The sequence below is a fragment of the Trachypithecus francoisi genome, unplaced genomic scaffold (assembly GCF_009764315.1).
Source record: "Trachypithecus francoisi isolate TF-2019V2 unplaced genomic scaffold, Tfra_2.0 Lachesis_group4, whole genome shotgun sequence".
NCBI classification, from domain to species: Eukaryota; Metazoa; Chordata; class Mammalia; order Primates; family Cercopithecidae; genus Trachypithecus; species Trachypithecus francoisi.
Window position 1 is genome coordinate 117,223,658 of NW_022681469.1, and position 26,763 is coordinate 117,250,420.

At 51.0% G+C, this 26,763-nt stretch overlaps 1 protein-coding gene and 1 long non-coding RNA gene across 17 annotated transcripts in view; both read left to right on the forward strand.

Moving 5' to 3' along the window:
* CUX1 (cut like homeobox 1) overlaps positions 1–26,763 on the forward strand; it is a 517,458-nt gene that overhangs the window by 436,278 nt on the left and 54,417 nt on the right. For 9 of the 16 annotated variants that reach the window (XM_033192550.1, XM_033192558.1, XM_033192559.1 and 6 more), the window contains 3 exons: positions 744–1,588; positions 3,817–3,982; positions 4,540–4,596. The exons of 5 other annotated variants lie outside the window; for them this stretch is intronic. In XM_033192550.1, coding sequence (XP_033048441.1) covers positions 744–1,588; positions 3,817–3,982; positions 4,540–4,596 — 1,068 coding nt within the window. The remainder of the gene's footprint in view (positions 1–743; positions 1,589–3,816; positions 3,983–4,539; positions 4,597–26,763) is intronic. 2 more of the 16 variants (XM_033192553.1, XM_033192557.1) reach the window with 1 other exon arrangement.
* LOC117072408 lies at positions 16,837–25,454 on the forward strand. Its single transcript, XR_004432788.1, has 3 exons — positions 16,837–17,678; positions 21,544–21,555; positions 25,442–25,454. It is a non-coding gene; the product is annotated as an uncharacterized LOC117072408 (long non-coding RNA).

The following is a 26,763-nucleotide window of genomic DNA, read 5'->3' on the forward strand; positions in this document are numbered from 1 at the left end:
GCCTCCCACAGTGCTGGGATTACAGGCATGAGCCACCACACCTGGCCCCTAGTTGCAATTATTCATGGAAATTACGCTCCTCAACTTTGACAGAACTACTTGCATTTCAGAATATAGCACAGGAAAATGATTACTAAGTATAAAAATTATCAGAGGCCATGTGCGGTGGCTCACACCTATAATCCTGGCATTTTGGGAAGCTGATGGGGGAGGATGGCTTGAGTTCAGGAGTTTAAGACCAGCCTATGCAACATAGTGAGACACCTTGTCTCTTAAAACACTAGCCAGGCATGGTGGCATGCACCTGTGGTCCCAGCTACTTGGGAGGTTGAGCTGGGAGGATTGCTTGAGCCAGGGAGGTAGAGGTTACAGTGAGCCATGATCATGCCACTGCACTCCAGCCTGGGCAACAGAGCGAGATCCTGTCTCTAAAAAAAAAATCCTCGGGGAAAGGAGCCCCAGGAGGGCACATCAGGGAGCACTTTCACTGACACCCCCTTTGTTACCCTCTACATCTGTGTGTACCAAAGGCCACCAGGTCATGAAGCTGCAGCATCAGGCCCTGGTCCTTGGTTCAGACAAGATGCCTGAATGTTTCACTGACAGGGGCCATGCTGGGGAAATAGACGGTGTGGTTCTCCCAAATAACCCACACTTTGCAGTAGGTCAAGTTAGGATGAGAAGCATGTCCCCAGCTGAAGAGGGCCGCCCTGCCACACTCTCACCCCTGTTTCTCCATGCAGCAGAGCCGGCCCAGCCTTCCTCCACATCTGGCAGCGGGAACTCCGATGACGCCATCCGCTCCATCCTGCAGCAAGCCCGTCGGGAGATGGAGGCCCAGCAGGCCGCCCTCGACCCTGCCTTAAAGCAGGCACCGCTGTCCCAGAGTGACATCACCATCCTCACCCCCAAGCTTCTGTCCACCTCACCCATGCCCACCGTGTCCAGCTACCCGCCTCTCGCCATCTCCCTGAAGAAGCCCTCCGCAGCTCCCGAGGCTGGCGCCTCTGCTCTGCCGAACCCCCCGGCCCTCAAAAAGGAGGCCCAGGACGCCCCCGGGCTGGACCCCCAGGGAGCGGCCGATTGTGCACAAGGAGTCCTGAGACAGGTGAAAAACGAAGTGGGCCGCAGCGGTGCCTGGAAGGACCACTGGTGGAGCGCGGTGCAGCCAGAGAGAAGAAACGCCGCCTCCTCCGAGGAGGCCAAGGCCGAAGAAACAGGCGGCGGGAAAGAGAAGGGCAGCGGTGGCAGTGGAGGTGGCAGCCAGCCTCGGGCCGAGCGCAGCCAGCTCCAGGGACCCTCGTCATCAGAGTACTGGAAGGAGTGGCCCAGCGCCGAGTCCCCATACTCCCAGAGCTCAGAGCTGAGTCTGACCGGGGCCAGCCGCAGTGAGACGCCGCAGAACAGCCCCCTGCCATCCTCCCCGATCGTGCCCATGTCCAAGCCCACCAAGCCCTCGGTCCCCCCGCTGACCCCTGAGCAGTACGAGGTCTACATGTACCAGGAGGTGGACACCATCGAGCTCACCCGGCAGGTTAAGGAGAAGCTGGCCAAGAACGGCATCTGCCAGAGAATCTTCGGGGAGAAGGTAAGGGATCTGATCTTGAGGCTCTGGTTCTCCCGTCTCTCCTCCTTGCTGAGGACCAAGTATCTATCCCAGAGTCTGTGACCCTCACCCATTTCAATTCACCCAAGAGCGGAGCATAAGGCATCCTCTCTGCGCCCAGACTTCCAAGGTGCGGCTGGTAAACATTCTAGCCCCTGATCCCATTTGTCGAGCCCCGACTGCAGCCAGGTTCTGGGCTCGGCCTCTCACCTGCGTGCTGCCCTTTCAACCTCTCAGTTACGCTGGAAAGTAGACGATAAAATCCCCATTTGACCAGGAAGGACATCAAGGCTTGGGGACGTTAACTACTTGCCCCAAGCGGCCAGCAGCCTAGTTCACATCCAGCTTTTGCTGCCAAGGGGGAAGCCGAGAGGCACCCCTGCAAGTTTCTTTGGCTAAAAAAGATCTGATCTGATCACGTAGAGGGACCACCGGTACGCAGAGAGCCAAAAGGGACTTACTAGAAAAAGCTGCAGAGAGCATCATTGTTCCTTTCTATGTAACTGTTGGATATTGTTCAGTCAGAGAGGTCAAGCAACCTGCCCAGGGACACACAGCTCGAGGATGGCCCAAGCAGGGTGGCCTGTGTTTCCCCATCATCCTTCCCTGGCTCAGGAAAGTGTAATCATGCATGGACGAGCTTCTAGGGCTTTCTGTTCTTGGCACTTTCCTGGTCACTGGGATTCAGGAGAATGAGGGTTAACCACACCTGCCAAATCTAAAATAAACATCATGTCCTAGTATCATTTTATTTATTTATTTTTTGAGATGGAGTCTCACTCTGTTGCCCATGCTAGAGTGCAGCGATGCTATCTCGGCTCACTGCGACCTCTGCCTCCTGGGTTCAAGCGATTCTCCAGGTTCAAGCGATTCTCCTGTTTTAGCCTCCCGCGTAGCTGGGACTACGAGAGCCCACCACCACGCCCAGCTAATTTTTGTATTTTTAGTAGAGTCGAGGTTTCACCATGTTGGCCAGGCTGGGCTTGAACTCCTGACCTCAAGTGATCTGCCCGCCTTGGCCTCCCAACCCCCTACCATTTTAGATTAAATTTAGATTAAATAATGGAGTGCTGAATAGAACGAGAAGCACCCCTCTCCCCTAAAAGGAAGATGCCCTTCCTGAGGGAGCACGTGGCTGATCAGCAGGGTGCAAACCTCCCTCCCCTGCTTGCCAAGCCAGGGTCCCTGCCTGGTGCCGTCCCCGCACTCCCCGCCCGCCTTCCACTCCGTGTTTGCCATATGCTGTGCTGTAAATCCGAGTGGTGTCCGATGGCGAACTTTGCCCTGATTTTGCAAAAGGTGAAGGGGGGAACTAGAAATGAGGATGAGTATTTCAAGCCCCTTGAGATTTCTAGATCAGTGTTGTAAAAATACCATTTGAGAACATGGAAATAGACATTCGTGCTCATGCCTTAAATTTAGCAGAGACTTAATAGCACTGAACTTGTTTGGCCCGTGAGTGCAGTTTTATTCTGGAACTTGAGAACTTTTCAAAAGAGTGATCGGATGCAGCCCCTAAATATCCCAGGGCGGCATCTGTGTCCTGTGGGGGGTGTTTGTGCCTATACATATGTATGGCCATATGGGAGCATCAGAAAACTCGGGTGTGTACACGCAACTCAGCGATCATCTGCGGCGGACTGTCACTCCCAGGCCGGCTCCCCAGGTCCCACCAGCTCACCTCTGGGCCCTCACCTTTGATCAGGATGCGATCAGAGCAAGCAGACCTTTCTGAATGCCAGCCTGGCTCTATGTTTGCAGAAGACACCAGCTTCCCGGGTCCCACTGGCACCCACTGCCCCACCTCTGGAGGGGTCTTGTCCCTGGCACCTTAGCCTTTCCCGGTGCCACTAGGTGAAGAGCAAGGTGCTTGTACACACCTCCTCCGCAGGGTGTCAGGGTGACAGGCCTGTTGTCTTGGCAGGATCAAGACCCTGAGATGAGACCCTCTTCCCTTCCTGGGAGCTAAGAGCTGTGGCTGTAACCATGGCTTGCCCGAAAGTCCTCCTGTGCTGGGGTCTCAGCCTACCATTGATCTTTAAATGTTTATTCCCTGCCCACAACCTGTCACTGCCACCAGGCTGCGGTTCTGTGCTCAGAAGTCAGCCCTAGACACACCCTCTGTGTGTTGCATGTGCATTGCAGCAGTGTCTGTGGCGTCAGGCTAATACCCCGGCGCTGATGGCCGTGTGTGTTCGGTGCCACTCCAGGTGCTGGGCCTGTCCCAGGGCAGCGTCAGCGACATGCTGTCCCGACCGAAGCCATGGAGCAAGCTGACGCAGAAAGGCCGAGAACCCTTCATCCGGATGCAGCTCTGGCTGAATGGCGAGCTAGGCCAGGGTGTTCTACCCGTCCAGGGCCAGCAGCAAGGGCCAGGTAACAGGGGTCCTGCCAGAGGAGAGGGGCTGCCCCCACTGTAGCAAGGACCTGGTCACAGCAGCCCCACCTGGGCTATGCAGAGAGGGAGGAGGGAACTCCACCCCAGGAGGCGGCCAGCCACACTCCCCACCATGGGCTGGTGCTGGGGGACAGAACTGTCCCCTTCCTCCACCACCTGTCGCTGTGGGACTGACTTTACTGTTTAGGAGAGAAGATCGTGCCTAATTTTATAAGCAGCAGAAAATGAGTTACCAATTTAAAAAATGCTGTTTATACATAAATACAGGTAAAAGTCAAGTAGCTGAATCAGGGATTCAGGAAAGAAAGTCAGCCAAGGGTACTAAAGTGGGAGATGTCACAGGCAAAACCTTTCACCTTCTCCCAGCCCGGGGGCCTGGCTTTGCAACAGCAGCACCTTCCTGGCCCGCGGGTCCCCGTGCTCGCCCCTCCCCAGGAGGAGTGGGAAGCCTCCCTGGGCCTTGCCACATGCAGTTAGGAAGCTTTAAGCCCTGGGCCGCATTCCTTCCTTTAATTATAACCTTTTTCTACTTCAGTCCTCCACTCTGTGACGTCGCTCCAGGACCCGCTGCAGCAGGGCTGTGTGAGCTCAGGTAAGCAGCCAATTTCTGTTGCTTTTACATGAAATGTCTCACTGCCTTTTCTGTTGTCCCGTGCTCTGGTCTGTCCCGGGGAGACTCCAAGGAACCCCACATTCTGGATTTGGGGAGCTGAATTATGGCATCCTGCCTGCAAACAGGGTCCCTCTCTGTGTCCCTCTCTGTGTCAGTTTCTAATGGAGAGCGAGCCGACAGTGCACGGAGGGACCCTGCCAAGGTTTGCACACCCACTGTCATCCTTCATCAGCCTAGAGCCTTGTGTTCAGGGCTGGGGTCTAAGTCAGAGACCGATTCCCCACTCAGGGGGCTTACTGTCTGATAGGAAGGGACAAAGTACGGGCACACGTCCCTCTCCTGGCGTGGTCGTGTCAGGGGACTTCTTGTCTAACCAGAAGACATCTAGGCAGCCTCTGAACAGGAAAATGGGGAGCTTGGAGCTTGAACAGTGGGAAAGATAGGGTAGCAGAAAGGAAATGGCCAGGAAACCCCTGAAGACAGCTCAGGTGTGAACGGATGGAGAGCTGGGGACTGAGATCAGAGCCTCGGAGCAGGTGGTAGCGGAGGGTGGTGGCTGCAGGCTGAGAAGCTCGGGCTCCTTTCTGTCTGCATTTCACAGCCTCGAGGTCTCCAACCAGACTTGTTCTCTTTGCCACACGGTGCCTGGACACAGCCCGTCGAGGCTGACCTATGGCTACGGCTCCTAGGCTCCCTCCTGCGCCCCCCGCCTCCCATCTCGTGCGCCGATCCCACACTTGGAGCTGAGCTATTTACAGCCAGCTTTTAGGAACAGCCAGCACTGTGAGCTGGTCCTCTTTTTCCCTTTCCGTATTTTTCTAAACATGTTGATTCGTCTCCATATCCCATTGATTCATTGAAAACACAAACAAAGCTAACAGGAGCACGAAGTCCGCCAGCTTGCCGCAAGCTCCACGAGGGGGAATATGTGTAGCACGGGGAACAGCTGTGTGGCAGTGGCTGCTGCTTCTGCAAGAGCCCAAACCCTCAAACAGATGCAGCCGGAGTGCCTCGGTGGCATCTCAGTCCCCAGTTGAGAGTTCTGCGTGTTTTCCGTGTTTGATTCTGACCAACGTGGGGGTCAGGAGGCTGCATCTCACCGCGCCGTGGGTCTTCTTGGCTGGACATCTAGGTAGAGCGGGCGTCCATCGGAAGAAGGGATCACTCATTCTGGCTTGGCCAATTTAATTAGAAAGTACCAAGAACTAATCCAGCACTGGCTCGGTTCAGAATACTTGAGGGGAAATAATGGATGTAGCTGTTTGTGCTGGAGTTTTACAGACGTCTGCTTGGAAAGTTAGCCTTGACCCCCTGCTCTAACGGGAAGTTGGCCTTCTTTAAACTCATGAGAGTATTTGAGTCCATTGAGGCAGGACTGAACTTGGCAGAAAGTGACTAATGTTTTCTAGATCAAAACCCCTCGTTAGACCGGGTGCAGTGGCTCACGCCTGTAATCCCAACAGTTTGGGAGGCCGAAGCGGGTGCATCACGTGAGGTCAGGAATTTAAGACCAGCCTGGCCAATGTGGTGAAACCCCGTCTCTACTAAAAATACAAAAAAATTAGCTGGGTGTGGTGGTGGGAGCCTGTAATCCCAGATACTCGGGAGGCCGAGGCAAAGTTGCTTGAACCTGGGAGGTGGAGGTTGCAGTGAGCTGAGATCATACCACTGCACTCCGGCCTGGGTGACAGAGTGAGACTCCATCTCAAAAACAAACAAACAAAAAAACCCCTCGTCCTACATAAAACAGGAAGTCTCCCTCGGTGCCAGCCCTCCTAACGATCGATGCCAGAAGCAATTTCTCCGTGACGGAACAAATCCTAGAAGAATGACGTTTTACTTTGTATTGTAACAGATCATCACCACTGTGCTGGAACGTTCCTACAACAGTCACATGTCAAACCTAAGAAAAACACACTAGGCTCTAAGAGGAATGTCAATGATTTTTGTACGGTATCAATTGACTTTATAGAATAAAGTCAGTTAAGACTCCTGGGCAGTCTCGCAGATTGGAAGCAGGAGAGAGAAAAAGGCAATGAGCCCCTGGATGAAACGGAACAGGGTATGGAAGTTGCCAGTGGTTTTTGTGAAGAGGCACCAAATGGATGTATCTCCCCCACCCCTCTTCCATGTCATTCCAGCAAGAGGGGAGGTGAAGCACAAATCACCGACCCAACACCCTGAAGTCATAGGAAAGCCAGCAGCAGAAGCAAAAATCATGGTGACTAGGGGAATAAAAATGGAAAAAGATTTCTTATATTGCAGGAAATTTTTTTTTTTTTTTTTTGAGACGGAGTCTCTCTCTGTTACCCAGGCTGGGGTGCAGTGATGCAATCTCAGCTCACTACAACCTCCACCCCCCAGTTTCAAGTGATTCTCCTGCCTCAGCCTTCCGAGTAGCTGGGAATACAGGTATCCACTACCACGCCCAGCTAATTTTTGTAGTTTTAGTAGTGACAGAGTTTCACCATGTTGGCCAGGCCAGTCTCGAACTCCTGACCTCAGGTGATTTCCCCCACCTCAGCTTCCCAAAGTGCTGGGATTACAGGCGTGAGCTACCGCGCCTGGCCAGGAAAATTTTTAAAAATTGTGTAGCGTAATGATGGCTAAGTAAAAATATTTATCTGGACCAGGAAGACTAGGAGGGCTTTGCCAGAAAGAAAAGAGATTATCATATGGCTTTCCTTATCTGAATCTTTACTATCAGAGGTTACTTTTCAAGGGAGTTTCACACGGTGGCTCACATCTGTAATCCTAGCACTTTGGGAAGCCAAAGTAGACAGGTCGCCTGAACTTAGGAGTTCAAGACCAGCCTGGGCAACATGGTGAAACCCCATCTCTACAAAAAATGCAAAATTAGCCAGGTGTGGTGGCACGCACCTGTAGTTCCAGCTACTTGGGGGACTGAGGCAGGAGGATTGCTTGAGCCCGAGGCTGGAGTAAGCCAAGATCACGCCACTGTACTCCAGGCTGGGTGACAAAGGGAGACCCTGTCTCAAAATAATAATAATAATAATAATAATAAAATTTTTTAAAGCTATGTTTGTAGTATACGGAGTGTATGTGTGGTGTGTGTGTGTGTGTGTGTGTGTGTGTTGGAGTCTCACTCTGTCGCCCAGGCTAGAGCCCAGTGGCACAATCTCAGCTCACTGCAACCTCTGCCTCCTGAGTTCAAGCGATTCTCCTGCCTCAGCCTCCCAAGTAGCTGGGACTATAGGTGCGTGCCACCACACCTGGCGATCCACCCACCTCAGCTTCCCAAAGTGCTGGGATTATAGGCCTGAGCCACTGTGCCCCACCCAGTATATGGAATTTAATTTAGAAAAATAGAATTGCTTTCTAACAGTGGTTTTTAGTAAATCCTTAGGATGAGTGACATGAGAGACTCTAGAATCTTCCTTGACAGTGTCTCTGCGGAAGCTTCCCTGAAGCAGGGGAGTGAGCCTCTGTCCTAAGATTGCTGCAAGATTCCGATTCCCTGTTCTTCCCATGGCTACCCCAGAATCTTCAGGAGGCCCACAGACCCAGAAGATGCCTTGTCTGCCTTGAGTGGCTCACCGTGGTAGAACCAGTGTCTGCAGGAAGGTCATTGCAAGCCCGTCTTGGCTTCTTCCTGAAAGTCAGTGAGAAACGCTCAGTGCTTGAGATTCCGGGCCTCCAAGATGGACTGGCGGTTGGTTTTCCCTCCCAGGTAGGCAGGGACTTTGGACAACTTGCTCAGCCAGCCACAGCCCTGCAGTAAGGGAAACAGGCTTACAGCAGAGTCCGTGGGGGCGGATGGCTCTGTGCTCCGTGCTCGGTTACCATGGCGATCAGGTGCCCTGCGCTAGAGTGGCCTCGCCCATCTGAACAGCAAGCTGCTGGCCCAGGAGTCTGTTTTCTTTTCCTCACTGAAGAGCTCCCGTCAGCGTCTTCCTGCGGGCTCTGTTGCCCTGTCTGTCCCTCCATTTTCCTTAATGACTTAGGCGCCAAATTTGCCAAAAAGAGAGAAACTGACGTTTCATTCACATCATTACTTTTTCCTCTTGGCGGATACAACAGGTTCTAAATGTTCCTGTAAGAATCCAAGCGTGGGGGTGAGGGCCTTGGGCATTAAGAAAATTTGATGCCATTTTTAAGCAGCAGCGTCACTAGTGACCCGCCACTTTTTCTTAGACGCTGTTGAGGCCTTGAAAAGGCGTAAGGTGGTAGGTTCCATGCCGGTCATGAGTAACTTCTTTTTAAGAAAAACGGTTTTTAAAAGACAAATCTTCAGATCAGTTACCTGTTCACAGGTTTTCTGGTTCGTCTTAACTTTCTACAAATATTTTTGTGTTGGCTTCTTGCAAATTGCTCAGCGCCTTGGGGTATAAAGGGGGGCGTAGTTATAACCAGAGTCATCTTTGATCTCATTTGGAAAACTTCATTTCAAGATGGAGTTGCAGGTCGTCCTTGGGGACTGATTGTGCAGGCTCTTTGTCTGCTCGTCATTCCAGGCTTCATCCCTCATTGCTGGACCTCACACTACTTAACCATAGCAAATGTTCATAGAGGAGAAGGTAGGGGCTCAGTGTGGCCTTCTTATCATTTAGCAATTTATCTTATTCTATTTTTTTGTTTATTTTTTATAGATAGACAGGGACTCACTCTGTTGCCCAGGCTGGAGCGCAGTGACATGATCACAGCTCAGTACAGCCTCAACCTCTCAGGCTCAAACAATCCTCTCTCCTCAGCCTCCTGAATAGCTGGGATTTACAGACACTGTCCACCGCACCTGGCTAATTTTGTTATAGAAGTGGGGTCTCTTTTTTATTCTTTCTTTCCTTTTTTTTTTTTTTGTTTTTATTTTTGTTTTTGTTTTTTGAGATAGAGTCTCGCTCTGTCACCTGGGCTGGAGTGCACTGGCGCAAATCTCCACTCACCGCAACCTACACCTCCTGGGTTCAAGCAATTCTCCTTCCTCAGCCTCCCAAGTAGCTGGGATTACAGGCACCCGCCACCACAGCCAGCTAATTTTTGTATTTTTAGCAGAAATGGGGTTTCGCCATGTTGGCGCGGCTGGTCTCGAACTCCTGACCTCAGGTGATCCACCCACCTTGGCCTCCCAAAGTGCTGGGATTACAGGTGTGAGTCACCACACCTGGCCTTTTTTATTCTTTATTTCCAATACCCAAGTAAGCTGGAGAAGTAGGGGGTCTCTGTTGCCAGGGCTGGTCTCAAACTCCTGGCCTCCCAAAGCGCTGGGATTACTGATGTGAGCCTCCACACCGGCCACTTTGTAACTTTTTAATGTGGGAGCGTTTCACTGCTGTGGCTAACAAGCTGTTATGTCTGCGTTCACACTGGCTTCTAGTGTATTACAGCTATCCAGGTGGAAGGATGGTCCCCTGCCCTTGGCTGAATTGTGAAATACCTGGCTCTTTCCCGGCGTGTTAGAAATGGTGGGTTCCAAGCCTTCTCTGCTGCCTGTTGCTGTTCCCAGTCAGCCAACAGAGTATCAGTTGCCTCTTTGAGAAGACAGCTGCTGTGGTCTGTCTCTCACGTGGGTGGTCCGATGTGTGCCCCTCCTTGACGTGAAGCCCACGGGGCCGTGGGCTGTCCATGACCTTGTACAACCAGGAGATCCCCTATCGCAGACAGGTCCACATTCCTTTTGAATGTGCATGTGTGTCATGGTCATGGCTCTTAGCTGGTCCCCACCAGATAGCCAGGAACATGTGTCCAGGGCTCATGAGCTTTCAACTCTGCTGTAAGATTCTAAAGCAGTGTCCTTGATAAGCAGCCGGCTCTCCCATGTTCATGGCTAACACTCAGTGTTGGGAGCATGTGGATAGCATGTTCATAGGGACAGGAGGGGCTGATTGCACCCCCTGGAAATTCCATGGCACTGTCTGAAGCAGGCAGGAGCCAGGCACAGTGGCTCACACTTGTAATCCTAGCCCTTTGGGAGGCTGAGGTGGGTGGATCACTTGAGGTCAGAAGTTTGAGACCAGCCTGGCCAACCTGGTGAAACCCGGTTTCTACTAAAAATATAAAAATAAGCCAGGCGTGGTGGTGCACGCCTGTGATCCCTGCTACTCAGGAGGCTGAGGCAAGAATATCACTTGAACCCAGGAGGTAGAGGCTGCAGTGAGCAATGACAGCACCACTGCACTGCAGCCTGGGTAATGAAGCGAGACCCGGCCCCCCTGCAAAAAAAGATTACCTCTTCCGCTGGAGACATTCAAGAATCAGCTTTTCAGCCAGGCGCAGTGGCTCACGCCTGTAATCCCAGCACTTTGGGAGGCCAAGGCGGGCGGATCACCTGAGGTCAGGAGTTTAAGATCAGCCTGGCCAACATGGCGAAACCCCATCTCTAGTAAAAATACAAAAATTAGCTGGGTGTGGTGGTGCAGGGCAAATCTGTAGTCCCAGCTACTTGGGAGGCTGAGGCAGGAGAATCGCTTGAACCCGGGAGACAGAGGTTGCAGTGAGCCAAAATCACACCACTGCACTCCAGCTGGGCGACAAGAGCAAAACTCCATCTCAAAAAAAAAAAAAAAAAAACTCAACCTGATCTCGGCGGAGCTAAGATAAAACAGGACTGGCTGTGCCACTGTGAACCCTTCCAGAGACAGGTGAGGCAGGCTGCGCGGGGGCAGCGTGGGAAGTCCCAGCTGATGAGACGGGGCTGGGGGACCATCCCGAGAGCCACAGGAGAAAGGGCACATGCGCTTCTCAGAAGTTCCTTGATGTGTGACGTATCAGGATCACTCAGGGACCTTGCGGGAAAGCCCCTTTGTCACTGTGTATGACCTGCTCGTTCAGTTCCCCAAGCCCCTCCAGATGCTTGCGGGATTCACGATGGGGTTTGGCCACATGTTACTGGAACCAGCACCCTGTGACATTTATGCAGGAGAACAGGGGCATGTGGAGGGCCTTTTGTTCCTGCGACAGCCCAGCCTGGGGACCCTGCACACATAGATCCTGCACAGACGCCCCAGGCAGCCAGTGCTGAACACCATAGCCCGCTTTAGGTTTTGTTTCAAAGCAACAAACGTTGCTGTCAAGTGAGCAAGGCGGCCCACACAGGCTGCCAGCACCACCCCAGCACCCTGCAGTCCCACCTCCCAGCACCACCCATCACACCCCCTTGGGGAAGGCTGCTTTGCCAGAACTCGACCCCCAAAGTCTCTGTTCCTAGAGCAGAATTTGTCCCTGTGCCTCACCCAAAGAGAGGGGAGAAGTCATAGCCCAGAGTCACCGATTTATTTGACTTTTTTGTTTTTATTATGATTTGCAGGATTTTTTCCAAGAAGTAAAATGCACCATAATTACAAAACGCAAGCATTCAAACTTACAATTTTTTTAAGAAATCAGTCACAAGCCCTCCCTCATCCTCCTCTCATACCCCCCCAACCCCCCACCCTGCCACCATCCCCAGTTTCTCATGTGCCCTTCAGGACAGTCGTGCATCTAAATATTTATTCCACACAGACGGGGGACGTGCAGGCCTCAAAAAGGCCATGTGCGTTGCTTTTCTCCCTTAGTAACACACCATGGGGACCTTCCTCCATCAGCACGTGAAGGATTTTCTCTTTTTGTGTGTGCGTGTGTGAGAGGGAGTCTCGCTCTGTCACCCAGGCTGGCGTGCAGTGGCACGATCTTGGCTCACTGCAGTCTCCGCCTCCCGAGTTCAAGCAATTCTCCTACCTCAGCCCCCAAGTAGCTGGGATTACAGGTGTGCGCCACCACACCCGACTAATTTTTTGTATTTAGTAGAGACAGGGTTTCACCATGTGGCTCAGGCTGGTCTCGAACTCCTGACCTCAGGTGATCCACCAGCCTCAGCCTCCCAAAGTGCTGGGGTTACAAGTGTGCACCACCACGCCCGGCCAGATGTCTGTCTTTAAAACAGAATCTGGTCGCATCTTCCCCCCTCCTTCGGTGGAGGTTGTCCCTTGCAGATGGTGCCAGGTGCTCCTGGCACCCCAGTCCCCTGAGACGTGATCTGCATGTGCCTTTCCAAAGTCTCAACTTCTACAAAATGCTATTCTATCCTTGAAGTTGCCCGTTCATTGACCAATTCCTTAAAGTGGACACAAAACCTTGAGGTTCCAGAGTAAGACTATAGGGTCTAGGTCATTGCTCAGGCCATTTGGGGTCAAGCTAGTATGGAACCAGGCCAACTAAGCTGGAAACAGCCGGCAAGGTTGAGGGGTCACATAACTCTCGTTCTTTCCATCGCTTTCCCTGGACCCTCCGTCCTGGTGCTCCCTGGCTTCCCCTTCTGAAAAGGCCCAGCAGGCCCAGCCTGGCTTATAGACACATCCCGTTCTCTCCCCTTCAGGCTTTCCATAGAAAACAGAATTTACAGCACATTGGGCATTCAGTACAAGAGGCAAAAATAGGTCATAGGAGCAAATGAGGACTTCAGTTTTCAGTGGTTGAATTCTAGGGAAGGAATGAAGAAGCTTAAATGCCTAGAAACCCTCAGGTGATTGCAGAAAGGGGATGGGAATAAAACAAGGGAGTCCACGTGCTGGCATGGACTCTGTGTCACTTACAGAGCTGATGTCCTTAATCCTTAATCAATAAGCGAGGCCAGGCGCAATGGCTCACGCCTATAATCTCAGCACTTTGGGAGGATGAGGCAGGTGGATCACCTGAGGTCAGGAGTTCGAGACCAGCCTGGCCAACATGGCAAAACCCTGTTTCTACTAAAATACAGAAAAAATTAGCCGGGCGTGGTGGCAGAGGCCTGTATTCCCAGCTACTCGGGAGGCTGAAGAAAGAAAATAACTTGAACCCGGAGGTGGATGCAGTTAGCCGAGATGGCATCACAGTGGCACTCCAGCCTGGGCAACAAGAACAAAACTTCGTCTCAAAAATAATAATAATAATAATAAATGGAAACGGTTCCCTCCCCTTATGGATGGAATAAACCAAGACTCAGAGATAAGAGGTGATTTGCCCCAATCAAGAAGGTGGTAGCCAGGCACAGTGGCTGATGCCTGTAATCCCAACACTTTGGGAGGCCAAGACGGAAGGATCGCTTGAGTCCAGGAATTTGAGACCAGCCTGAGCAACATAGCAAGACCCCATCTCTACAGGAAATTTAAAATTTAGCTGAGCATGGTGGTGCACGCCTATAGTCCTAGCTACTCAGGAGGCTGAGGCAGGAGGATTGCCTGAGCCCGGGAGTTGAATCAGCACATCAGTGACAACATGGAAGCCACGTTTACAAGGTTTGACTGTTGCAAAATGTATAATCCACCTGGCCTGGGCTGTGTGGAGTGTCCGTATTCCTTTGAAACCTCTTCTGGTCTAAATTCAGCAAACCTATACACACTGGCTTGAGTTCCTGTCCCTGCTACAGGGCAGCCCTGCCTTTCAGCTGTCATGGCCCCCCGGAGCCATGCCAACAGCCAGGCCCCAGCCCCATGCAGACTGGCCCGAGGGACCTGCCCCGCTCCCGGGGAGGATAAGGAGGGGAGTTTCTTAATGGCATTGCCCTCGATAGAATGGGAGCCAGGCAGGAGGCTTCCATCGGGGCCTCCTCTAGATTTTGTGTTTACTTCTTCCCTTTGGAACTGGATTCCTAAATATAGCCCGAGTCTGAATTGGCAGATGTTGGGTTTGTCCTTTCCACGAGGGCCAAAATTAGTCTGTCATTTGGCACCTAAATAAAGCAGCCAAACTGCCTTTATACCAACTTTGCAATTAAGAGGTAGTTGGAACATTCTATTTGATAAAAAGTATTATGGATGCCTTAGCAGCACCTCTGAACCCAGGAGGCTGAGGAGAGAGGACACCCAGGCCCCAGAGGGGCCCTCCTTCCCCGCCATCAGGCCTTCTCATTCCAGAGTTAAGGTCAGTTTTGTTTCACGTGGCTTAAAACACCTTGTGAATGTGGAAAAGAGAATCAAGGCTCCCCAGAAATAGCACTCCGAGAGCGCGGCAGCAGTTACTCCAACTGATTTATTTATTTATTTATTTATTTTTTGCAAGCAAAGAAAAATCTGTCCAGAGTACCTGGAGCTGGGTTAGTACAGGGACTCCCCAGGGGCAGGAGAAAGATGTTATAATCAATTATCACATCATAACACTGATGTATGATAATTACTGAGTGTTTCTCCTGAGATAGTGCAGCATTTGGCTGGGATGCCGCTCTTTCATGGTCCACTGCCTGATTAATATGCAAATAATAGGCTGATTGCATGATGAATGCAGAAATGAGTTCGCTGATAACGTGAGCACCGAAGCGGGAAGATGATAAATTACTTTTACTGACTGTCCTACATTAAGTACCCTTTCTCAACAGTTTCATCACAAATTAAGTAAAGCAGTATGGAGAGATTAGGAGGACGTGTAAAATAATGTACCTTAATGGTTCTTCTAATACCGTCGCGGAAGACGGAAATGTCAGCTTGGTTCTGCCCGGCGCTGCCCTGGGTCTTTGTAGGGCTAAGTGAGTTCACTCACCTGGGCATTGAGTGGAAGACAGGAGGCAACCCACCACACCGGCGTGTTCCATGGGCGGTGATCAGCCATGGATTCTCCGAGGAGCATTCCATTGCAGCCCATCCATTGCAACCCCGCACACTGAGCCAACAGGCAGCGTCATGGAAGGAGGAGGACAGGCTGCTCTCAGGGCAGACACAGCATCCTCCCCACAGATGGGCACCCCCAAGCCTGCTGTCCACCATGTGCCTGCGGGAAAGGAAATTTTCTGGGCTGCAGGCCTGGAAGACTCGAAAGAAAACAATATTTAAGACCTCGTGCCTGGGCACAGTGGCTCACGCCTGTAATCTCAGCACTTTGGGAGGCTGCGGCGGGAGGATCGCTTGAGGCCAGGAGTTTGAGAGCAGCCTGGACAACATGGGGAAACCCCATCTCTACGAAAAATACAGAAATTAGCTAGGCATGGTGGTGTGTGCATCTGTAGTCTAGTTTCAGCTACTTGGGAGGCTGAGGGGGGAGGATCATTGGTGGAGGTTACAGTGAGCCGAGATCGCTCCAGCCTGGGCAACAGAGCAACACCCCATCTCCAAAAACATAAACAAAAAAAAGACCTCCTTGACCTCTTTTTAGCTCTTCCAAGTTTCGGAAATCTGGAAAGATTAATTTCACTATTAGAATGGCAATGGGCACACCGGCCAGAGAGCATGACTTGGTAAAAGGGACGGGTAGGTTTGCCCAAAGCCAGAATTGAACCTTTGAGAAAAAGAGGGTACACACACACACACACACACACACACACACACACACTCTGTCTCCCTCACACACACACATTCTCTCTCTCTCCCTCACACATACATTCTGTCCCTCACACACACACACACACATATTCTCTCTCACACACACACACACACTCGCACAGTGATTAATCTTTGATTACAGCAAAGCAATTTAACTAGAGGCTTTGTTTTTTCCCATCTTAGTAATATATATTTAGACTGTTTGTATGACATACATTTTGTCTTAATGCACAGGGACGCATTGATAAGTGTTCGTACACACAGCTGGCTTGGTAATAAGGTTATTGAAGGTAATTTGAAAGCATCATTTCTAAATCAGTATGGGTCTGCAGAAAAGCCAGAACAAGGCGAGCCTGTGCCGCTGAAGCAGGGCCGTCTGTGTCACGCAGTGTCCCTTCAGCAATCTGGCCAGACTGCAAGCTCACTACCAAAATTGAATTGTAATTTAAGTAGGTTTTTAATTTTTAATATCTTCAAGCTCTGCTTTTGATATGCTTATTTCCTTAAAAGCTTATAAAAGATACACAAGCCAAATGACCCCGGAAGGAAAGTGAGTTTCCACTCCGAATCCCCGGCAGGTCCCCTCCCGGCCCGCGGGTTCTGCGCAGGTTCCCGCCAGCCACAGGGCCTCATCACCTCTGCAGCTTCGTCCTCGTGCATTTCAGGCCAACACAGAATTTCTTTTTTTTATTTTTTTATTTTTTTTTTTTTTTGAGGCGGAGTCTCGCTCTGTCGCCCGGACTGGAGTGCAGTGGCCAGATCTCAGCTCACTGCAAGCTCCGCCTCCCGGGTTTACGCCATTCTCCTGCCTCAGCCTCCCCAGTAGCTGGGACTACAGGCACCCGCCACCTCGCCCGGCTAGTTTTTGTATTTTTAGTAGAGACGGGGTTTCACTGTGTTAGCCAGGATGGTCTCGATCTCCTGACCACGTGATCCGCCCGTCTCGGCCTCCCAAAGTGCTGGGATTACAGGCTTGAGCCACCGCGCCCGGCCTCCAACACAGAATTTCTAAGATCATTTCTCCCCAGCGTACCTTCCCATATCAGGGAGATGAAAGAGGAGAGTAGAAAACCATCCCAGAGGGAGGGAGGCTCTGGATGGCACGATGGCGTCTAGAGGGAGAGAAGCTCAGGATGGCACGATGGCGTCTAGAGGGAGGGAGGCTCTGGATGGACACGATGGCGTCTAGAGGGAGGGGGGCTCTGGATGGCACGATGGCGTCTAGAGGGAGGGAGGCTCTGGATGGACGCGATGGCGTCTAGAGGGAGGGAGGCTCTGGATGGACGCGATGGCGTCTAGAGGGAGGGAGGCTCTGGATGGCCGCGATGCCGTCTAGAGGGAGGGAGGCTCTGGATGGACACGATGGCTTTTAGAAGGAGGGAGGCTGTAGATGGCACGATGGCGTCTAGAGGGAGAGAAGCTCTGGATGGACACGATGGTGTCTAGAGGGAGAGAGGCTCTGGATGGACACGATGGCGTCTAGAGGGTGGGAGGCGCTGGATGGCACGATGGTGTCTCCTCTAGTTAGAGGAGCTCATGGTTAACTTCTCAGAACAACTTCTCGCTCGCTTGGCAGCAGGGGCTTGTCACACCCCTGTGCTGTGGCCAGGACCATGCTGCCTGCACAGCTGTACCTCCAGACCCTGCCCTGGCACTGCTCTCCCCAGAAACACCCTCTTCCTAGGCTCTGAGTGACCCGCTTAGTGACATCGGCCTCCCGCTTTGGTTACAAGATATGGAGGCGCAGGGTCTGCCTTGCTTACGGCTGTACCCCCACCACCTGGCACATGGAGGGTTTCCCTATTGTGGAAGGCACAGGTCCCATCTTCCAGCAACTTGGAAGTCAATTTTGGGGAGGTGAAATACAAATTGCACAAGTTAAACAACCTTGCTCTAATTGAAACAGGTTTTCTTTGGGGCCAGATATGGTAGCTCATGCCTGTAATCTCAGCACTTTGGGAGGCCAAGGCAGGAGGATCACTTGAGCCCGGGAGTTCAAGACCAGCCTGGGCAACATAGTGAGACCCTATCTCAACAAATAATAATTATAGTAAATTAGCTGGAATGGTGGGATGTGCTTGTAGTCCCAGCTGCTCAGGAGGCTGCGGCAGAGGGATTGCTTGAGCCCAGAAGGTCGATGCTGCAGTGAGCAGTGATTACGCCACTGCATTCCAGCCCAGGCAACAGGGTGAGACCATATCTAAAAAAAAAAAAAAAAAAAAGGGAGAAAGCATTTTGGTTCCCATGTCATTATAAGAGTTTCTTGGGCAAACCTAAAAATATATATTGTTGGCCAGACACGGTGGCTCATGCCTATAATCCTAGCACTTTGGGAGGCTGAGGCAGGAAGATCACTAGAGTCTAGGAGTTCAAAAGCAGCTTGGGCAACATAGTGAGGCCCCCATCTCCACAAAAAATTAAAAATAACCAGGCATGGTGGCGCACACCTGTTGTTACAGCTACTCAGGAGGCAGGGGCTGGAAGATCACTTGAACTCGGGAGGCAGAGGCTGCAGTGAGCCAAGATTGCACCGTTACACTCCAGCCTGGACAACAGAGCAAGATGCTGCCTCAAAAAAAAAAAAAAATACACACACACACACTATGGCTATATAGTTGGCACACAGACACACTCCGGCACCTACTAGGTACCAGCAACTTTGAGTTCATCTTATCCTATTCTTTCTTTAGTCCCTGCAGAGGGGTGTGTGTGTGTGTGTGTGTGTGTGTGAAAGAGAGAGCGAGAGAGAGAGAGATCATTGCTGTTCCATTTGATAGAAGAAATTGGCACCCATTGGGTGGGTGGAGGGGGGGCATTGATCTTTCCTGGAGTGGAGCAGAGCTACCACCCATCCCCTCTGGTTCCTCTGAGGGGTCTTCCCACCCACTCCAACCCTTTTCAACCCCCACCTCTCCCCGCCCGCCCCGGCCCCACCGCTTACAGACTCTTTCTCAGGTTCTTTCTGCTATTGAAAAACAGTGATTTGATAGATTTGGGGCTGGCAAGGGATGTGCCCAAAGCTTGATGCTGCCACTTGTATGGGCACAGACCTTCCCAGGGGGCAGAAGGCCAACCTGGGACCCTAGGGAATTGGACGTTCGCGTCCCGCTGCTGGCGTCAGTCATAGCTGCTCACCTTCTTGGAAAGAAAGCCATTTTGTAGTTTGGCCACGCTGGGTATGTCTCTGATATTCCTCAGCATGTTGTTGGGCTACTTTTGTTTCTTTCGTGGTAGGGAAATGTCCAGTGGCCTAGGAAGGAGTTGTGGAAAGCTCATGGGTATCTTTGTGACATCTGCTACAGTTGCTGCATATTGTGTTTCAAGCTCTTGTTAATCAGTCGAGATGCCAGTCTTACTCAAAAGAAGAATACTCTGGGTTTTTATATGGGCTGTGTCTAATGGAGATGGAGGACTGTTCCGGTGGAGATCCAGCAGGGCTGTGAGCTTCTGCTGCTGGATTCAGAAGCAAGGCTTGGGAACCGAGGAGCCCAGCATCACTGCCATGGCCGAGGAAAGCCTTGGTTTTCAGAAATTTTGGAGCTGGTCATGCAAGAATGTCTCGTGTTTGTGATATGACCCTGTATGACCAAAATACAAGAGGCCAGGGCCAGACGCGGTGACTCATACCTGTAATCCCAGCACTTTGGGAGGCTGAGGCAGGCAGATCATTTGAGGTCGGGAGTTCGAGGCCAGCCTGGCCAACGTGGCGAAACCCCATCTCTACTAAAAATACAAAAATTATCTGGGCATGGTGGCACACACCTGTAATCCCAGCTACTCAGGAGGCTGAGGCGGGAGAATCGCTTGAACCCAGGAGGCGGAGGTTGCAGTGAGCCAAGATCGCACCACTGCACTCCAGCCTGGGCGACAGAGACAACAGAGACAAAGAACAAACAAACAAATAGGAGGCCAAACGAGCATTGTCGTTCTCCTTTGATGCTGAGAAACTCAGTCCAGGCATAAACCCCCAGGGGGTGTGGTCTCTTCAGAGTACAGGGTCAGTTCCGGAGCAGATCTGATGCCCACATCACCATCTGTGCCTCTGAACCCAGCTAGGAAGCATCCAGGCTGGTGGTCACCCTGTTGTGGCTTCTGAAGCTGTCAGCACCAGTGGCTGGAAAGGCCTGCAGGCTGGGCAGAGTCTTTCCAAGCCTCCAGGGCTCCTGCCAGCCCCAGCATGCCCACACCGGGCACCTCAGAGCCCGCCATGCATCCTTGTATCTTGCGCCACTCCTGCCACCTCCAGGCCCATCCCTCCCTCGGACTCTCCTTTCCTCTCCTCCCGGGCTCCCTTTATATTTTTTGTTTGTGTTTTTTTATTTTTTATTTTATTTACTTTTTTGAGACGCAGTAGCTGGGACTACAGACATGCACCACCACACCTGGCATGTGTATTTTTGTATTTTTAGTAGAGACAGGGTTTTGCATGTTAGCCGGGCTGGTCTCGAACTCCTGACCTCAAGCGATCCGCCCACCTTGGCCTCCCAAATGTTGGATTATAGGTGTGGACCACCGTGCCCAGCTCCCCTACTCATTCACACTTACATGTGCCAGGCCACGACCACCCTCCCCTCTCCCCTAACCTCCTCCCTCCTTTCTCCCACCCTTCCGTACGTGTCTGTCTGTATAGTCATTGGAATTTCCTGGCTTGGCATGGGCTCAAAGCCGAAACCATGGACAGAATGAAAAGTGGCGCATCAGACCAGCCGCCAGTTAAATAATGTTTGGGTTCTTGTCAGAATGTCACGGAGTACCCTGTCATTTTGTTTCAGCAACTTGTCCTTCCGAATGCACAGTTCGCCTTATGGCATGCCAGCAGTAAAAATGTCACTTACAATAATTACTTTTTGGTGAAAATGCTTGCTGACTTCCCACCTTCAAGCTGTTTTTTACACAGTGGGGAGATAATAAGAAACGACTTTATCCTGACTGCTCAAATGAACACTAAATGGAATTTGGGTTATTATTACTGCGGATAGAGGGCCGGGTATGGAAATTTCAAGAGTGGATCGGAGGAACTGCAGAGAGATGTATCTCCGAGAATTACGACGGGTGCGCGTTTTCAATTGGCTCCCATTGAAAACTTAAGGCAGATGTTGTTTGCCTGCTGTTTTTGGAATATAATATTTTTCATAATCCTTTTATAGTTCCTGAATGCCTTGTGTATCTCAGAGGGCCTTGAGTCACTATCTCTGCTTTCTGTAGCTTCCTAACCAAATTCCTCTTATGCCAGATTCAGTGCCTTGTTTAAAAAAAAAAAAAAATTAATTCACATAGATCACTTTTTAAATGTAACACCTTACTATTGCTGTCAAAACTGGATGGATGGGACTATGCAGTAGGGCTTTTTAAATATGCAAATTACCCATTTTCAACTGTCCTGGCCCTGCAGGCTGCAGAGTCCTTGGAAGCGAGGTTTTTGTCTGATTTCTCCCTTATCCCCAAGACACAGAGTAGGTACTTTACAAATGTGTGAGTAGGCTGGGTGCGGTGGCTCATGCCTGTAATCCCAGCACTTTGGGAGGCAGAGGTGGGTGGTTCGCTGGAGCCCAGGAGTTCGAGACCAGTCTGGGCAACATAGCAAGACCCCATCTCTCTACAAAAAACACAAAAATTAGCCGGGCGTGGGGGCACACACCTGTCTCAGCTACTTTCGGTCATACATTGGCAAGGAGGCTAAGGCAGGAGGGTCTCTGAAGCCCAGGAGGTCGAGGCTACAGTGAACCATGATCACACCACTGCATTCCAGCTGGGACAACACAGCAAGACCCTGTCTCAAAAAATAAATAAATAAATAAAATGAGAGTGAAATGACGCAGGAACGACGGTAGGCTGCGATTCAGAATCACGTGGTATTGGCAGATAGCAGGATGGGTAGGAACATCGAGGTTTTCCACTCCTGATCTGGTTCCGATCCTTGCACCATCTGTGTGACTTTAACCAAGTCACGTTGCCCATCTGAGCCTCTGCTTTCTCACCTAGGATGTAGGGTGTAAATTTCCACCCCAGGGCCGTTGGGAAAATTGAATGAAGCCACATGCAGACGCCCTCAGCTGCTGCTCCATTCACGCCTGGTATGAAATGTGTTTTGGTTCCCTTCCACAATCCTGTGAGTGGATCAGCTTTTTGTGACTCATCGTTAAGTCTTCGAGATTCACACATGTCGATGTGTGGGTTGTAGAAAAACTGCGTGGGAAGGCAGGCACAGTCACTCTGTCACTAAGGCACACTCGGGTGCAGGGGGCAGGCACCACCAGTTGTACAGGGCTGTTTAGAATATGGCCCATCCAGGCCGGGCGCGGTGGCTCAAGCCTGTAATCCCAGCACTTTGGGAGGCCGAGACGGGCAGATCACAAGGTCAGGAGATCGAGACCATCCTGGCTAACACGGTGAAACCCCGTCTCTACTAAAAAATACAAAAAACTAGCCGAGTGAGGTGGCGGGCACCTGTAGTCCCAGCTACTCGGGAAGCTGAGGCAGGAGAAAGGCGTAAACCTGGGAGGTGGAGCTTGCAGTGAGCTGAGATCCGGCCACTGCACTCCAGCCTGGGTGACAGAGCGAGACTCCGTCTCAAAAAAAAAAAAAAAAAAGAATATGGCCCATCCGCCTAGCTCCTGGCTGTGTGTCTCGGGGCACCATATCTTTTTTTTTTTTTTTTTTTTTTTGAGACAGAGTCTCTGTTGCCCAGGCTGGAGTGCAATGACACGATCTCAGCTCACTGCAACCTCCACCTCCCGGGTTCAAGCAATTCCCCTGTCTCAGCTTCCCAAGTAACTGGGATTACAGGTGTGTGCTACCACGCCTGGCTAATTTTTGTATTTTTAGTAGAGATGGGGTTTCACCATGTTGGCCAGGCTGGTCTTAAACTCCTGACTTCAAGTGATCCGCCCGCCTCAGCCTCCCAATGTGCTGGGATAACAGGCATGAGCCACTACGCCTGGCCAGGGCACCATATCTTACCTGTGTAAAATGTAGGAAGTGGGTGGGCACAGTGGCTCACGCCTATAATCCCAGCACTTGGGGAGGCCAGGGTAAGAAGATCCAATCACTTGAGGCCAGGAGTTCTAGGACCAACCTGTCTCTATTTTTTAAAGTTTAAGAAAAGTTTAATGTTTTAAAAAAGATAAATGCATCATATAGGATGTGGCCTTTTGAATCTGTCACCAGCATCCCTGTCATATGCCAGGCATTGTGGGAGAAATAGCACTCGGTCATAAGATTTATGTTGACTGTAGGTCTTTATAGAAATACATTTGACCGGGTGCAGTGGCTCACCCTGTCAGGGTGGCCAGGGTGAGGGGACCCTCTGTGCAGTGGGGAGAGTTGGCTTCCTGTAGGATTCACTGTCTGTCCTAACAGAACAAAAATACAGTCAATATAAAGAAATATTACTTCTCCTTTCCAAACATTAGCAAGTGGAGCTCTGTGATTAAAACGATACTCTGAAACAGCAAGGCTTTTTGGCTCCGTTCCATGCAATTGAAAATAATAATTAAAAAAAGAAAAAAAGGGCTGGGCACGATGGCTCACACCTGTAATCCCAGCACTTTGGGAGGCCGAGGTAGGAGGATCATCTAAGGTCAGGAGTTCAAGACCAGCCTGGCCAACATGGTGAAACCCTGTCTCTACTAAAAATACAAAAATTAGCTGGGCGTGGTGGCGCACACCTGTAATCCCAGCTACTTGGGAGGCTGAGGCAGGAGAGTTGTTTAAACCCGGGAGGAGGAAGTTGCAGTGAAATCGTGCCACTGCACTCCAGCCTGGGCAAGAGAGCGAGACTCTGTCTCAAAAAAGAAAAAGAAAAGACTGACTTTCTTCCCAACATGATGTTCTGAGCGCATGGATTCATGGTGTCTCCAGCGCATCTGTTTGCTGTGGCATCTCTCCATGCCTGCGCCACGAACGTGGGCTCAATCCTGTTTCCTTGACCTGAGACCGCAGCCACATCTGTGCATGCAGATGTCTGTTGGTGAGTAAACTATCTCCCAGGAAGAGTGTGCAGCTTGCAGCTGTCTTCTACATTTTATTTATTTATTTATTTAGAGACAGAGTCTCGCTTTATCCCCAAGGCTGGAATGTCATGGCACGATCTCAGCTCATTACAACCTCCGCCTCCCTATTCAAGCGATTCTCCTGCCTCTGCCTCCCCAGTAGCTGGGATTACAGGCACCCGCCACCACGCCTGGCTAGTTTTTATATTTTTAGTAGAGAGGAGGTTTCACCATGTTGGCCAGGCTGGTCTCAAACTCCTGGCTTCCAAGTGATCTGCCCGCCTCACCCTCCCAAAGATCTTCTGCATTTTAGACTCAGACTGAGAGTGGAGAGACAAATACAAGCCACCTCCGGCAACCAGCCGCCACCTGTCACTTTCACACGCTGGATCTCTCAGGACTCAGACAGGGATTTGATCTCAGGAAGCCTGCCTTTGTCTGTAGTCACAGCCTAGAGCACAGAGGGACACCTGTAACAGTAGTGAGCACCCCTGTTTAGTCCTCCCGGGGGTTCATGATGGCAGAAATCCACGCCACCGCCTTGCAAGGCGCGCCTGGAAGAAAGAACTACACAGCCTCTGAGTTTCGCGGTGAGCTCTGCCTCCGCCAGCACCCAGAACAAAACGGGGAGGTGCCCCGGCAGCCGGCACCACACTCGGTTTATTAGCCAGGCAGCCATGATGTTGACCTTGTTGTGGGTTAAAGGACACAAAACCTGAGAAGAAATCTGTTTATCATTTGGGGAATTCATGCCATCCTTGACAGTATCCGGTGAGCAAGATGGATGATCTGCCAGGCCGGCCCCTTGCATGAGTGAATCACGCCATCCTTACAGTACGATTCCTCTCCCAGCTTCAGACACAAAAATAACATTTGCGGGGTTTTATATCCCGTTCTCTGGTGACCCGGGGGGTGAGCGGAGAGAAGAAATCTGATTTGTAAGATTCACATTGCCCTAAAGATTTATACGGACCATTTCTGCCTCTTACGCTTGTCTCTTCCACATCTTTCAAAAACCGGTCTGGCGTGTGTTTTTCTCTTTGTAACCTGATTTCCCAGGTCAAGGACACAGCCTTATGCGATGGCGGAAGTTTGTGCCAATTCAGGACAATAAACGGGGTTGATGGTTTAAGTTGCGATTGTTTTATTTGGGGCTTTGCTCTTTCTAGGTATGAATACAAAATATTCCTTGTATTTGGAATGTATTTATGGCAGGTTTAGTGGATCCTGGATACAGTATGTCCAGTAAAGGACTCTTGAGATAAATGGTAAATTGAAGTTAAGTTGCTGCTCTATGCTACATTTTCCCTTCAGCCAGGTAACAAGTATTTTGGGTTATCTACTATGGTGCTGATGTTGACTGAGTGACCTGCTAGGGCTCGAGGGAGAAGCAGCAAGAGTAAGACCCTTGGCCAGGCGTAGTGGCTTATGCCTGTAAACCCAGCACTTTGGGAGACCAAGAAGGGAGGATCACTTGAGGCCAGGAGTTCAGCCCGGGCAACATAGCAATACCTCATCTCTACAAAAGAAAAAAATTTAAAAATTAGACAGGTGCAGTGGTACATGTCTGCAGTTCCAGCTACTTGCGAGGCTGAGGTAGGAGGATTGCTTGAGCACAGAATTTTGAATCAACCATGGCAACCTAGCAAGACCCCATCTCCACAAAAATTTTTTTACAAGACCCTGGGAGCAGACAGCATGGCCTGGGCCCTCTTATCTGGCACTGTGGGGTCTTACTCTGTCACCCTCAGTGGGCATGGAGGGAGAGAGTGTGCCAAGACACTGAGCTGGGCCAGAGGCAGATTCTGCCTTGCAGGCAGGACCTCAGCACGAAGCCACATCTTCCTCCTGGACAGTTTCTATCTGCAGAAATTAGGAAATGGCCAAAGTCTTTATCTCAGACATCCCGGAACTGGAATCCAGCCTCTTTTATCAGGTTTTATGGGATGTTATCAGAGGCCAAAGGGATCACCCACCAACAGAGCCCAGCTGGCATTTCCCACTGGGCACCCACAGCGACCCCAGCAGGGCAGAGGAGAGTGTAGACACTGGCTCGTCCACACCAGCCCAGTCACTTCTGCTGTTGGTTACAGCATGGCTTATACCAGCAAAGAGCCTGGTTTTCAGAAGCAGGCAGAACCAGCAAGTCCCGGGACTGGAAGTAGAATTCTAAAATGGAAGGGCTGGGGAAACAGAGAGGATGCTCCTCCTCTCCTTGCCTCTCTCCATCTTCCCCTAGAGTTGGGTGCTGTGGAGTTCTCTGCTCTTCACAATAAAAAACCAGCGGGGCATGGTGGCATACACCTGTGGTCCCAGCTCCTCAGGAGGCCAAGGCGGGAGGATCTCCTGAGCCCAGGAGGTCAAGGCTGCAGTGAGCCTGATTGCACCACTGTACTCCAGCCTGGGCCACAGAGCAAGACTCCATCTCTAAAAAAATAAAAATAAAAATAAATACCCTAGGTCCCGAGACCCAGTGCTGGGGGACCAGAGGCTATGGCCTTACGTTTCCTCTTTGTTTTTTTTTTCTTTTTTGAGATGGAGTCTCACTCTCACTCTGTCACCCAGTCTGGAGTGCAGTGGCACAATCTTGGCTCACTGCAGTCTCCACCTCCCAGGTGCAAGTGATTCTCCTGCCTCAGCCTCCTAAGTAGGTGGGATTACAGGCATGAGCCACTTTGCCAGGCCGATTTTTGTGTCTTTAGTAGAGATGGGGTTTCACCCTGTTGGCCAGGCTGGTCCCGAACTCCTGACCTTAGATGATCCATCCGCCCAGCCACGTTTCATCTTAAGGGTCTTCATAACTGTGGTGACAACGTATTATGGGCAGCCCTTATTTAAAGCAATCTGTCTGTGCTTTTTGTTCTGGAAAATATGGACAACATAACTACACAAGTTATAATCTAGCCAAAGTGCTTCTGAATTACCAAATTATGGGG